The 15,075-nt window shown below is 39.0% G+C and overlaps 1 protein-coding gene across 1 annotated transcript in view; it reads right to left on the bottom strand.

The window, feature by feature from the left end:
• Positions 1-2,696: 2,696 nt before the first annotated feature.
• rtn4r (reticulon 4 receptor) overlaps positions 2,697-15,075 on the bottom strand; it is an 81,936-nt gene continuing 69,557 nt past the window's right edge. Inside the window, exon 2 of the mRNA XM_079872444.1 lies at positions 2,697-4,830. Coding sequence (XP_079728570.1) covers positions 3,413-4,830 — 1,418 coding nt within the window. The 3' untranslated portion in view covers positions 2,697-3,412. The remainder of the gene's footprint in view (positions 4,831-15,075) is intronic.

Below are 15,075 nucleotides of genomic sequence, written 5' to 3'. Positions count from 1 at the left end.
CTTTGTACATCCAGATTCAGTTTATTCTATTTACTTTGAATATGAATGGAATTTGTACTGTTTTGTCTGTTGCCTGTTTTGACTAGAAATAATGTGCAGGATACATTATTATTTTTGCTATATGTACATTTCTATTAAACCATCAAAAGTTTGCCTTTACATCTGTAATTAAATGAGTCTATTGTTGAACTTCCAGATTTACAAAAATCACGGAAGTTTATATTATTCAGTCAACTAAAAACAAAATGGCTTTGTTTACATTTTGAGTCTTATTGTGAACAGCGTTGTAGTGTCAACTAAAACTATTAAAATAATTGTAATTAATTGAAATAAAATATAAATATTAGATGAAAAACTTAACTTAAATGAGAATTAGAAATGAAATGACTGAAATAAAATAAGTTGAAGCTGAAGTATTAAAATACAAAAAAAAAAAACTGAAATAAAAGTAATTTAAAGCTCAGTAGAATTAAATATGATAAAACAAAAAAAATATAATAATATATAATCAAATATTATATGAAAATATATAATAAAAGCTGGTCAATAATATTAAACAATACTAACATTACACTGATTGTGAGTGACATATTCCAGTTTACAGTTTAAGTTTAGGCTTACAACCAGGGTTAGGTGCTTCTACATCAGTGTTATTCTCTTGTCATTTCCCTCTGATTTTAAGGATAAGTTATATAGGGTTAGGTTTAGGGGTATTTTTCTGCATCTAAAATGACTTTCTTTTTCTGCTTATGTCACCTATGCTACTTAAGTTTAAACCAATGAGTTCTAGCTGTGTTTCAGGTGGGGCGTCACCTGGTTCTGTTCTAATATGAAATACCTATTTTTCTGAACCTATCCATTCCCAGTGCACACAATGCTGCACAACATTGTTTTCTCAGTAAGTAAAAGATTTTATGAATACTGTTGACCTTTTAAACCTCAAGTGTTTGTCCTCATAATTGCACACCATCTACACTGCAAGTGTGCAACAGCAGCAATACGATTACACTCCTATTATAACCAACAAAGTATTTTCGTCATTGCACGCCTACTGTATGTTGTAGATTGCTTCATTGATTATAACCTGAGTGTTCTAGGTTTGTCGTGTCACAAGCAGTGTAGACGGGGCGTAAGTGAGCTGACAGGAGTGTGTTTAGTATAACATACTACTGTTGGCTAAACCTCTCCCTACTGAAGTGTGCCTCGCTGTCTTATGCCAGACTCCTGCAGCGCACGAGTAGTTGAAGGCATCGGACGAGGACTTGAGCGCCGGCCAGAATTGACAAAGCAATGGGTCATCATCCGCAAACAATCCCAGCACGCTCCGCCATCTGTTTATAGGAGAGGACAGAACATGGATTCCTACAGTGTGATAGTCTATGACCCATACTTGAGCACTTTTCAGTGCACAACTGATTAGACGTTGTTCATTCTTCACGTGATATTTCCAGTCCAAATTTGGCATATATGGTGCAAGGTTTCTCTTTTAAATGAATAAATATGTAAGAGTGTTTAGATCCCTGTTGAAGAGGCTACTTCACTAGATGACAACAAAAGTCTGAACTGCTAGGTAATGTCTTCCTAGTATATAGTTATGTTAGAGTAATATGGAATATGAGAAAATGGAGTTCTTGTGTTTTTCAAGTTGAGAGAAACACTAGCATCACTTGATAATAAATGAGTGGATGCACTGTGTATATTAATAATGTGGCATATGGTTCACATTAACATATTGAATGATTTTGACATTAAATTATTTTTTTAAATAGCATTTAATCTTCCTTTAGTTTAGGAAATGTATTATCACAATAATTTGTTGTCCTTTGTCCATCCAGTGTCAGTATTTTCTTTAAATACAAATTAAAATGAGTTTTTCCATTTACTCTGAATGTGAACGATTGCATACAGTAACTATAAAGGTTTGGGAGAAACTTGCACAATATAAAAATAAAATAAAAAATCCCATCACCTTGTTGCCCAAACCACTGTTATAATATCTTATGAATATAGGGATTTTAATTGAATATTAATGAAATGCATTCATGTTTTTTTATTTTATTATTATTTATAATTACATGCAATTCTGTGGTGGTTAGTCTTTAAAAAAATGTCTAGTGCAGTGCTGTAAATCATTGCAATAACATTTTTCACTCTTTATTCATATTTTAAGCAGTGATTATCAACTTGATGCCAGACGTAGCCAAAGGATGTGATTTTTTTTTTACTGCTACTGACGTGCAATTTACCATAAAAAATTAATCACTATTTCATCACACCACAAGCAAATGCTTCTTAAATGTCATAATATTATTGAAAGTCCTTAATAGTGAATGCCAAGTCAAAGAAATGTGTACTATGAGGAATCTTCTCAAATTCAGTCAGTGTCGCATCCATTAATTTGGTAATGAAAGATGCCTGGTTGTTTTGGCACTCTTCATGTTGTGAATTTCTGAGCTTCACACATGGATGAATCATTAGTCATTGTGTTAAAGTTCATTAATGAGCAGCAATATGCGCCTTTGAGGTTTCAATCCTAATGGAATATACACGAAATAGACATTCAGTTCCCCTGGGTTTAATTTAGTATTTGAATTGAATTGAATTAAAAACCTTCTTGATCACTAATGGATCTTTTAATATTCAATATAACTATATTTTATGCTGTTGTTCTTCAGTCACATGAGAAGCCATCTGTAAAAAATGAGATATTTTATTTGTCATATATTTATGCTCGTACACCAGCAAAATAAAATGCATATCTATAATTCCATCGCAATGTCAGTGAACAAATAGACAGCATTCCTTCCCAAGATGCCACCTGCAGTGTGTCATGACGCAAACAGAACATAGCACGTATTTGGGGAGAATTAAACATTTGTCTTTACTGAAATACTTAGAAACATAAAAAACAGCATCAAACAAATGTATCACTTTTAAAAGAAAAAAAAAGAAAAAAAATATTGGGAACAAAAAAAATAAATGTCAATTCCCTTTCATATCATTCCTGTTTCATATCAGCAACATTCCTGGGTGCTTTCGGCGATCTGGTTTAGTCATGGTTTAAGGATTTTTCTTCTTTTTTTAAGTGGTTCATCTACAATAGTCACTTTCTGGTCAGCTTTTTTGGAGTGGTGTGATGTGGGAATAGGGAGCTCTTCGCAGTGTTGCTTAAACACAGCACATTAAAAGTACATAGAACAAATATTTGGGCACCCAGTTTTATATACATTAGATTTCATGTATTCTGTAAAGGCATCCATTTCTTTTAATGCGTCATTAGCATTGCAACTTTATTCTCAACCATGCGGAGCAACGTCGTAACCCCCTTTTCAACGTCTTTTGTCTGTCCACTCAGGCTACTGCAGGTATTTTGTGTCATTGTCAAGAGCAAACTGATGGATGAGAGTATGAACTAGGACAAAACCAGAGACAACCAGAACAAGGGGAGAAAGAGAACAGCCAACACTTGAATGGTGGACCCATGACCCTTTAGGCAATACTGGTCTGATTTGGGCTTTTTGGAGCACTTTTTTTTCTTCCTAGATGGCGCTGTAGAAGGTTCCAGATTGTCCAGCAGCTCTGGGTCAATTTTGTCCAAGGGCTGGTCAAGGTGGTTGGACATGGTTCCCAAAGGACCATCATTGAGACTCTGCTTATTACGAGTGTCGTTTTTCGTTTGATCAACCTCCCGAAACTTGGTCTTGGAGATGTTCTCCTTTTCTTTCAGGGGATTGTTGGTGATCTGCCGGCTGTTGTAGGATGAAGGATCCGGGTGGGACTTGCTGGAGATAATGGAGGATTTGTCATTATCCGAAAGACAGCACCTGGGAATGCTTTCGACAAGAGGATCTTCAAGGGAGAGGAACTTTCCAGAGCGTGCCTTGGTGTTGAAGATACTGGTTTGAACCTGCGCCGGAGAGTCCACGCACCCCTCCAAATCGTCGCTTTTCAGTCGTTTCAGGTCCTTCCCAGTCAGAGAGGTGGGAAGGTGGCACTCCAACTCGGAGCTAGACCCTTTGAAGCGTTTGAACCAGTCCCACAACGGCCTGGCTCGACAGTCACAAATCCATTGGTTCCCATTGAGCCTTAGGTACTGGAGGGACACCAGAGGGTTCATGGCCTCCCCTGTCAACATGGTGAGGTTGTTGTAAAAGAGAAACAAGGTTGTCAGCTTGCCCAGATCGTTGAAAGCCCGCTGCTGCACGTGTATAATGCGGTTCTGGTGCAGGAGCAAGCGGTCAAGGTTGGTGAGACCACGCAGCATGTGATCGGTCACCACCTTGATCTTGTTGTTATGTAAGAATAGGTAGGTGAGGTTCGCCAGGTCCAGGAAAGTGTCCTCGTGCAGGGCCAGAAGGTTATTATCCTGCAGGTACAGATACTGGAGCGAGAAGAGTCCTCGGAAAACTCCCACCGGGAGCTCGGACAGCCCGCATCTGTGCAGGTGAAGGGTGTGCAGCTTGGTCAGACCGCGGAACGCGGTGGGACTTATGATGCGAAGGTTACTGTTGTCGCCGATGTCTAATTCTTCCAGTCTCTCCAGCCCGTAAAAGGCCCCCGCCTCAATATGGCTGATATTATTCGAGTACATCCACAAGACCGTGAGGTTATGCACAGAACTAAAGCTGGTCGATCGGACCACTGTCAGTTTGTTGCTCTGGAGGAATATTCGCTGGCTACGGACGGGGATCTCAGTGGGAATGGAGAACAGACCCTGCTGCTGACAAGCCACGGTTGGCCTCGGCTCGCTGTAGCACACACACTTCGCCGGGCAGCCGTTCATCACTGGCACCATGTTAAGCCATAACACCAGGCAGAGGAGGCGACCACCTGTTGAGAAGAGATAGAAAGGCAACTGGTCAGTTTGAGGTCAAGACAGCAGCTACATTATTTGGCAGGTGACATCATTTCATGTTTGAACAATTTTACACAAGCTTGAAATAAGAATGTTAAACTGTGATCATGCAACATATACACTGCCGTTCAAAAGTTTGGAGTAACTAAAACGTTTATTCAGCAAGGATGAAGTAAATTGATCAAAAGTGACAGTGAAGACATTTATAATGTTACAAAAGATTTTCTTTCTATTCGTCGATAATAAGAAATGTTTCTTAAGCAGCAAATCAGCATACTCTGAAGGATCATGTGACACTGAAGACTGGAGTAATGATGCTGACAATTCAGCTTTGATCACAGGAATAAATTACATTTAAAATAGATTTTTTTTAATAATATTTCACAATATCACTGTTTTTACTGTATTTCTGATCAAATAAAGACAGATACTTTTTTCAGAAACATTAAAAAATCTTACAGCCCCCAAACTTTTGAATGGTAGTGAAACTTTTTAACTAGCTTTGGAATTATATCTCTTATGGAAAGAAAATGTAAAAATGTATTTAAAAATAAATCTAAATTAAAATATAATTATATATTCTTTGTGTATTCGCTATAACAACCGCCTCACTCTACATTATCCCGCTTATTACATGGCTACCTACCAAATAAATCAATAATTTGACACAAAATATTGATTTAAAAAGGAGTTTATTGATTTAAAAACGATTGTATTGCTTCCGCTAAAGAAAACAGTCTCTACGGTTAGAATCCTGCGTCCATAGCAACGCTCTGTTTTTCATGGCAACGGTGTGTTATCCTTAGCAGCGGTCTGTTATCAAGAAATAACAGCCATGTTCAACCAAGCCATGTAATAATTAAATATAACACAAGCCATTTCAAATGAGTTGAGTAAAAACAGCATGCATTTACAGTATTTCAGACACAGCTCTTCTATAGATTAAACAGCTCTAAAATGGCTGCCTGCCTGTGAGAGCAGGACCTGTCTGTACTTGCGCCTGCATGTGTGAATGCTACCGGCAAAAATTTGTGCCGCGGGATCCATTCCCATCCATCAGCCAACGCAAGTGAGAAAAGCCGGCCAAATGAGAGAACCGATAAATGAAACATAGGAGGGAGGCTTGAACAAAATTAGCTCCATCATTGCTATTAGCACTAGCTAATCACATTCCAGCATGGTGTAAGGGTTGACATTTAGTCTGTCCAGGGAAGATAAATGTGCTGTGGGTGTTCGATACGTGGTTGGGTGAGATGGGGCCAGGGGGAAGGACTTAGGATGTTGGATCTGTGTCTCATGGGAGTGTAGCGAGTGTGAACATGCTTGAAGTGATTCTGGACTGTTACAGATAAGATGGCCTCTCTCATCTCTGATCTGAAGCCTAGTGGTCTCTGTGTGTGGATGTGGCACAGATGCATCGGGTGGGTTTATCTACGGGAGGCACACAGATAAGAAATGTTGTTTTTATTCAGCCATTCTTCAAGTCAACCATTTTTTAGGAGAGCAGATGAAAAAAAGTGTCTGTCTATGAGATCTCTATCATACACCACTGTGAGATTGATGCAGGGAACATTCATCTCTGGACAATTAATGCTTCACATGTGAACAATCCACAACATCTCTACAAGCCTCTATCTATCTACAGTAGGTGATGGATATCTGTCTATCTGAATAGATATATCAACAGACAGATAGATGGATGGATTGATGGATGGATGGATGGGTAGATAAATAGACCAACAAAATGCAGATGGATGGATGGATGGATGGACAGCCCGTTCTCATCCCAAGGCGTCATATACTGACGCTTTTGACATTTCGTCTACATCGAACGCACATGGCACCCTTTAGCGTCAATATGAGACACAGATAGATATGGGCCAGAAGGCGCCTCCTAGTGTTCTAACCCTAACCCTACCCCAGGCCTAAACCTACCCATAACCGAACAAAGCTCTGTGCGTGTCATATTGACGCTAAAGGGTGCCATGTGCGTTCGATGTAGACGAAATGTCAAAAGCATCAGTATATGACGCCCTAGGATGAGAATGCATTGGGATGGATGGATGGATGGATGGATAGATAGACCAACAAAATGCAGATGGATGGATGGATGGATGGATGGATGGATGGATGGATGGATGGATGGATGGATGGATGGATAGATAGATAGATAGATAGATTGTACTATATTGTACTACCATTGTACTATAGGCTAGCATTAACATCTATCACAATGCCTCAATATCACGTGACCGTTCATCCAACTCCTCCTTCAACCATGTTTACATAATCAAACCCATGTGAGATATTTTCACGTGCACATGCAGAAGGCAGAGGAGCCTGTAGATCCTCTCGCCCGGCTCCCTGAATTCTCCTCCGTCCCTCAATCTTGCAGCTTGTTAAATGGAGCTTGCTTGAGGCTTGACAGCATCCCTGTGTTACACTTTCCCTCAAATATCCTCCCTCTCCCTCTCCCTCTCCCTCTCCTGTCATCTTCCACCAGTGAGCTGTCAGCCTTCCTCTCCGTCTTTCTGCTTCACAGCGCTTCTCTTTCACCCTCGTTGCCGATAAAAATATTCCATTGCCGCTCTTTGAAACGTTAGGCTTCCTGAATCTACCAGACCTTCTGTTTTATCTTCTAGTCATTAGTGGACTATCCCCACCCACACAATGCACGTCGGAGATCCGTTTTCAAAGCTCCTTTTTTTTCTTTTTTTTTTTTTTTTACCCATAGCCGACCGTGCTAACCTTGCGCTTCCTCTGTGTCTTTCATCTGTTTAGTGCTGAGTAAAGCTACTCAAAATGTCATACGCCATCCTCCCAATTATTTTGGTGCATTGTCTCGTCCTCTGGACAGTCACATACCCATGTCCTTTATTGCTGGGCGCCCTTCACTGTAAAGGCCATTTGTCAGACATGGACTACATACTAGCACTCAATATTTCTCTACCTCGTCTCCATCAGTATGCCGGTCATGCCTCTCCTTTCTCTAATCCCAGTAAGGAGCCCCGCTTTGCCTTTTTTATATTTCTGTTTTTCTCCTTTTCACTCAAGGGGAAGCCCGTATCCTGTCGTGCCATAGAAAGAACAAACCTGTTTCATAAAAGGTTATTGCATTGCAGACCACAATCTATATAACTGTTTACCGACCTATTAGTTTTGCATTACCTCTGGTATTTTTCTAAACTCAAGAGAATCCCTCATAATAACAGCACTCCAGTCGACCGCTTACTCATTTCACAAAGAAGCCAAGCTGCATTTTCAGATGACGAGCTTATTAGCAGCGCGCCGTTCGACGTGCCGAGGACCACCCTCTTGCAAACCTGACAAGCCGAATGGTGTTTTCAGCTTTGCATAAAATGCACTGATTGCTGCTTGTCTCTCCACTTGTGAGAAAAGCTCTCATCCTGATATAAAAGACGCCACAGGAGAGCGAATAAACCATTGATAAACAAGGAGGCGAAATCAAGGATACTTCTCTTCTGTCTAATTTAATTATTTGTATGGAAAACAAAAGGAGACAGAATACTGAACATGGACTTGAGATAATTGTGCAGAGAGAGAGGCAGCAGAGACGAGTGGCAATCTCTGACTTAGCACATTTGCATACAGTATGTCTCTAGCATATGGAAAGCATGTAATGAGATTTACAACATTTTATCTCAACCGTACAAGTGGATATGGAAAGTAATGGCAGCCCTTGTTTTGAGACCAACAGGGGTGTTTAGGACATGCTGTGGATGGATTTGAACAAACTGGACATTGGAACATCCTGTAGCTCATCCTGCATTATTTGCACTGCAGACATGAATAATGCCTCAAATTGTGTGACTTAAAAGTGATCAAAATGTTCACCTTGCAGACACTGAAAATGGCTGGAAACATCCCACAGACACATTTCTAAGGAACTTTTTGTCTTGGTTTCCATTAAAGTCCCCCTGTAGTCAATAATTGAATCCCTTAAAACTCATCTTTGATCACCAATATTACATATTTAAATGTTTTTTCCATGAAAAAAAAAGCCTTCATGCCTTAAAATAGCTTGAATGTAACTCTACACCCTTGCCCCATTTAGTAAACGCGGTTCTATGAATATGCAAATGAGCCCCGTCTCCACTCACTCACGCCAGCTCAGAGATCCACTCGTTGACGATCACACATGGATGTGATTGGTTACAAGGTAGTTTAAGATGTCAGAAACACCATCGATTTCAAACCGCGTTTTTGAGACTCTTTGGGTCACTGCAGTTTTAAGGAGAAAATACTCAGCAATGGTGTTGAATTATGAATTTGCACATGGTTTGTCTTAAAGCATATTAAAAACACCACGTAGACATTTAAATAACATTAAAAACTTTATTTTCACCACAGGGGGACTTTAAACCCATAATTAAAACAAGATACATTTGCTTTTTAAGTAAATACTGTAGTGTAAGATAATAAAAAAAATGTAATAGTATTGAAAAATATTTTTCTTACCACATAAACAAATTGTTTTGATTTGATTTAAGCTTAAACATCACTAAATTTTGTACGGAGCCCTTAAAGGGACATAGTGAAGGAAAAAAATATGGGATGGGTGGAAAATGTATGTGTCGATATTTTTCTGTTTGTTTCCCTGAGAAAATTTGCGATCACTTGAAAAACCTTTGCATTCTCTCGCAAAACGTTTGCTCTCCCCCGAGAGACATTGCATACACTCGCAAACAACACAAAAGTTTTGCAAGTGAACGTAAGGTTTTTCGGGGGAATGCTAAACATTTGCGAAATGTCATTTTTCCTTCTACCTCATATTTTTTCCATCACCATGATACCACGCTCCAAAATTTCAAGACATATTCTCTGAAAACAAGTCTTAATATTTTATGCAATTTTGCATCTTTATGGATGTTTAGATATTTTTAATTGAAATCAAGACAAAAATATTACTTAAAGGGTAACTAAACCCCTGGTCAGAGCCTGACTCCACCCACTGGCAATATTTGAAAAATGCTAGAAAAGTGGGCAGACCCCAGCGGAGATAGAGGGGACGAACCGTGGGCGGGGCTGAGCAGGGGGGGCGTGCACCTGAGACCTGCTGTCAGACTCTAAAATGGAGAGTGACACACAGGATCGCAAGACGACGTAAAGTACATGCATCTGATGAGTTTTATCGAGTTGATGTCAATAGCGCGCGCTCTCTGTAGGCATATTCATATTTTGCCGCTATGTGAAAAAATCCAGCAAAATGCACCGATGCAAATGTCAAAAAAGTTACTCGAATCAATGAACAGCACTAATAAAGCCCCATTCTTACAGACCATTAACTAAAAAAAGTTGGTTTAGGGTTTAGTTACCCTTTAAGATTTGCAGTGCAAAATAATGACGATTTCACTGACAATGTATTGATGAGTTTTGCACAGGTGAACACACTGACATTCTGTTCAGAATTGATTGGAATATTGTGTGAGAATTTTTCAATATTTTGCACATTTGCCCACGAGTAAAGAATAAAAAACATGAAATCATAATCTAGTGGCTTCATACTTCATGTGATTTTAGAGGGCATCTGAGTTGCCCGCCAGTTCATTCCCCATCAGCGCCATTTTCTGCATTACATGAATATAGAGGATTACTCATTTCCGGAGTTGACATTAATTACACTCATTACCACTGAATAAACAAATGAGTGACAGTGCCAACATCTTAATCATGTGGCAGAATATAGAAATACATTTACCACATTTCAAGCCTCTTTAGCACCCACTGGTTCCGCTTCGTTGTGAGCTTTCTGAAGGCCAATTAACCTCAGAATTAAAGCACCAATTAAAATCCAGTGCCAAGTTTAGATGTAGGGAGAAAAAATAGTGATCGAGACTTCATCTATTTTTGTTAACTGTTGATGTATGCTACTAGACACCACACTGAAATTAAATTATTAATTTCAGAGACTGGCGTTAACACATGGATTTTTTATTTTACTCCTTAAAAATAGCAATAAGATTAAAAAAAATGAAAAGATAAAATAATATGACTCAGAAAAAAAGTCTAGTATGTATTGATCAAGAATATCTTGGAGATTAACCTAGATAAAACGGCTAATGAGGAGACCAGCACACCAGCAACTCTGCTGTAGAATGCTGTAGAAACCAATGTATGAAACATCAGCTTATTCCTGACTGTGACTGTATGGAGCTACTGTAGTTTCTGATCACCCAGCAGACATTATTGGCCTGTACACATGGACGGTCATGAATTTAAATGTATCAGGCTCTAGGTCCTGTACATCTGATCATAAGCAGCAGTGGTGTTGGCACATGTGGAGGTAGAGGTTAAAGCCAGTGAGGAACAGTGTGGATGTAGAGGTTAAAGTCAATGAGGAACAGTGTGGATGTGGAGGTTAAAGCCAGTGAGGAACAGTGTGGATGTGGAGGTTAAAGCCAGTGAGGAACAGTGTGGATGTGGAGGTTAAAGCCAGTGAGGAACAGTGTGGATGTAGAGGTTAAAGTCAATGAGGAACAGTGTGGATGTGGAGGTTAAAGCCAGTGAGGAACAGTGTGGATGTGGAGGTTAAAGCCAGTGAGGAACAGTGTGGATGTAGAGGTTAAAGCCAGTGAGGAACAGTGTGGATGTTGAGGTTAAAGCCAATGAGGAACAGTGTGGATGTGGAGGTTAAAGCCAGTGAGGAACAGTGTGGATGTGGAGGTTAAAGCCAGTGAGGAACAGTGTGGATGTAGAGGTTAAAGCCAGTGAGGAACAGTGTGGATGTTGAGGTTAAAGCCAATGAGGAACAGTGTGGATGTGGAGGTTAAAGCCAGTGAGGAACAGTGTGGATGTGGAGGTTAAAGCCAGTGAGGAACAGTGTGGATGTGGAGGTTAAAGCCAGTGAGGAACAGTGTGGATGTGGAGGTAGAGGTTAAAGCCAGTGAGGAACAGTGTGGATGTAGAGGTTAAAACGAGTGAGGAACAGTGTGGATGTGGAGGTTAAAGCCAGTGAGGAACAGTGTGGATGTGGAGGTAGAGGTTAAAGCCAGCGAGGAACAGTGTGGATGTGGAGGTAGAGGTTAAAGCCAGTGAGGAACAGTGTGGATGTAGAGGTTAAAACGAGTGAGGAACAGTGTGGATGTGGAGGTTAAAGCCAGTGAGGAACAGTGTGGATGTGGAGGTTAAAGCCAGTGAGGAACAGTGTAGATGTGGAGGTAGAGGTTAAAGCCAGTGAGGAACAGTGTGGATGTAGAGGTTAAAGCCAGTGAGGAACAGTGTGGATGTAGAGGTTAAAGCCAGTGAGGAACAGTGTGGATGTGGAGGTTAAAGCCAGTGAGGAACAGTGTGGATGTGGAGGTTAAAGCCAGTGAGGAACAGTGTGGATGTAGAGGTTAAAGCCAGTGAGGAACAGTGTGGATGTGGAGGTTAAAGCCAGTGAGGAACAGTGTCCAGCATTGGGTCCAGTCTTCAGTCACATGATCCTTCAGAAATCATTCCAATATGATGATTTGCTGCTCAAGAAAACATTTCTTACTATTATCAGTGTTGAAAACAGTTATGGAAACCATCATAATTTTTTTTTTCAGGATTCTTTGAAGAATACAAAGTTCAAAAGAATAGCATTTATTTGTAATGCAACAATGTAAAAGTCTTTACTGTCACTTTTAACCAATTTAATGCATCTTCGTTTTAAAAAGTATTTAAAAATGTGTAAATTGTACAAGTTCACTTAAGAACTACTAAGCAGTTAAAAGTGTTTTCTTTCTCTAGCCATATCTTATTACACCAGGACAGTGGACACACCACGTCCCTGACCCCTTTAACATGTAAACATACAGTATATTTACCACACGTCCTGTGGACATAAAGGACAAAGACACCAGGAAAAGGTAAAGGGCAGAAGAGAGGGACATTTAGAATAGAAATCGGCAGAGAGTAAAGAGGCAACAGGAAAGGTGACACAGATGAAAGGTGTTGTTGGGACAGAAAGGTAAAGATGGATGCTCAAGGAGAACAGATGCCTGAGGTTTCTGCAGTAACATTGAGTATGAGCTGTGGAATGCAGATGATTTTATTGATGCTGGAGCAAAGCGAAGCAGATCAGGACTTATTTGTGTCTGCCTTCTGTACCACATGCTCAAAGTTTGCCAGATGGTTCATGAATAACAGAGAATCGAGCAGGTTGCGGGAAAAATAAATAAAGGAATGCACGCAGACACTCTGGTTTACTACTGAGGCCAGAAACATACTTAATGCAAGTTCACAAATACAAATAAATGCTAGGCCAACACATTCCCATAATACAAAAGTAAAAATACTTATTCTAAAAGCAGCTTAATGTGGATAGAGAACTGTAAGTAAGCCATTTTAGGTTAAATTCTCAAATTTCCATATGTCATATACAGCTATTTTTCCAGATATTTTAAAATTTTGTGCCTCTAGGGGGCAGAAAGGGCACACTTCACTTTCTTTTTGCATAACCGTGATGATAATAAACCTCAATGGGGGAGCTGATGTTACCATTTGCTATTAAATCAGAAGTGTTGTTTAGCATCTATAGACTCTTAAAATATGTAAGATTTTATTTATTAATCGCTTTTTTTTTATTGCCAACAGCTTGTTACAAAATCTAAAAATCGCAACCTTCCATGACTTCCTGTCTCTGTCGTTTTTGTTGTGTTTATTTCATTATTGAGAAGAAAGCATGCATGACAAATTTACATATTCATCTAATTGTTGCTCTCAGCAGCGTGATTGATGTCTGGAAAAAGAACTTTGCAGTGAGTATATCAAGGCACTAAATCACGTTCAGTCTCTTGAACATCACGTGAGCACGAGCAATAAGTTGCTGGCTGCAGTTCACTTAACGGCCACCGGTGTCGCCAATAACAAGGGTTTCTCAATTCTATAGCTCCTTTAAAAATTATAATATTGGCATAAATGTGTCCATGAAGAACCTTAAACATCCATGGAACCTTTCCATTCCACAAAAGGTTCTTGAGAGAGGAAAAAAAGCTTTTTTAGATTTTTTAAATGTTCACTAAGAAAGAAAGAAAAAAAAAAATAATTTAGGAACTGTCCTGAAAGGTTCTTTGGAGAAGCAAAAGTGGTTCTTCTATGATATCACTGTTATTTTTAAGAGTGTATGAATGTTTAACAGATCTATCTTACTCAACAATATGTTGTTCAATGCTCTACCATCACAGTAGTTATGTATTTTTAATATCAGAAAGAGAGAAAAAAATTCTGGATTCTTTGATGAATAGAAAGTTAAAAAGTACATTATTTTTTAAATATAAATCTTTTGAAACATTTTGAATGTCACTGGCACTTTTGCTCAATTCAATGCATCCTTGCTGAATAAAAGTATCAATTTCTACAGCATTCTAACACATTTAGGAACCAACAGACATGAAATTGAGCTTAGAGGCTAAAAGCATCTGTTCATGTAAGATTGTACATTGTGTTTCAGGGCTGAGACTGCTGCGTTTAAATTGATGGATTTTCAATAAAGACACCGTAAATAGTAAACTTTAATGTGAGTGGTTAATAAAATAAGACTTTGGAAGATACGGTTTCAGGTCCAAACCACTTGAACCAATCTGATTAGTAGCCTACGTATTAAACAAATATGAATAATTTGAGTACTTCTAATAACACTTTCCAATTCTCTCAAAACAAATCCCATTGCTTAACTCTGAATTCCCCTCCTCTCACCCATGCAATCCACTTCTCTTGCTAACAATTATGATTTCCCAGCCCATTTCTCACAAGCCCACATGCTCCACCTGGATTATGAGCCAAAATAAACACAAACACAAGTATAATCATATTATATTCATAACTATTCCCACAGCTTCTTCTTAAGTCAGCATAGTCATACTAGTTTTAGTACTCAGAGGCTAGTAGCTACTGACAGAGCCTATAGGCCTACATGCAAAATGCATCTCCACAGAATCTCCACAACTCATCATTCACAAAGTATTACAAATTTCCTGCCGCTTAAAGACCCCTTAACATGTCTTGTTTCATTTTTTTTTTTTTTAAATAGGCGATAGCTTTCGTCTACATCACAGCTTCGAACCATGATTTGATGGTGGTACTTAATCATTCTAAGCATTTAGATAAGATGAGCCATATAAATTTGGTCAATTTTTCTCCTCTAAGAAAAAGACAATACATTTTGAATATTTTGTTAATCTGTATAGAACCCTACTGTTGTTTATAATTTTTATTTTATTATTAATACTTTGAAT

Source organism: Squalius cephalus (assembly GCF_949319135.1).
Source record: "Squalius cephalus genome assembly, chromosome: 5".
Taxonomy (NCBI): Eukaryota; Metazoa; Chordata; class Actinopteri; order Cypriniformes; family Leuciscidae; genus Squalius; species Squalius cephalus.
This window is presented reverse-complemented; position numbering and strand designations above follow the sequence as displayed.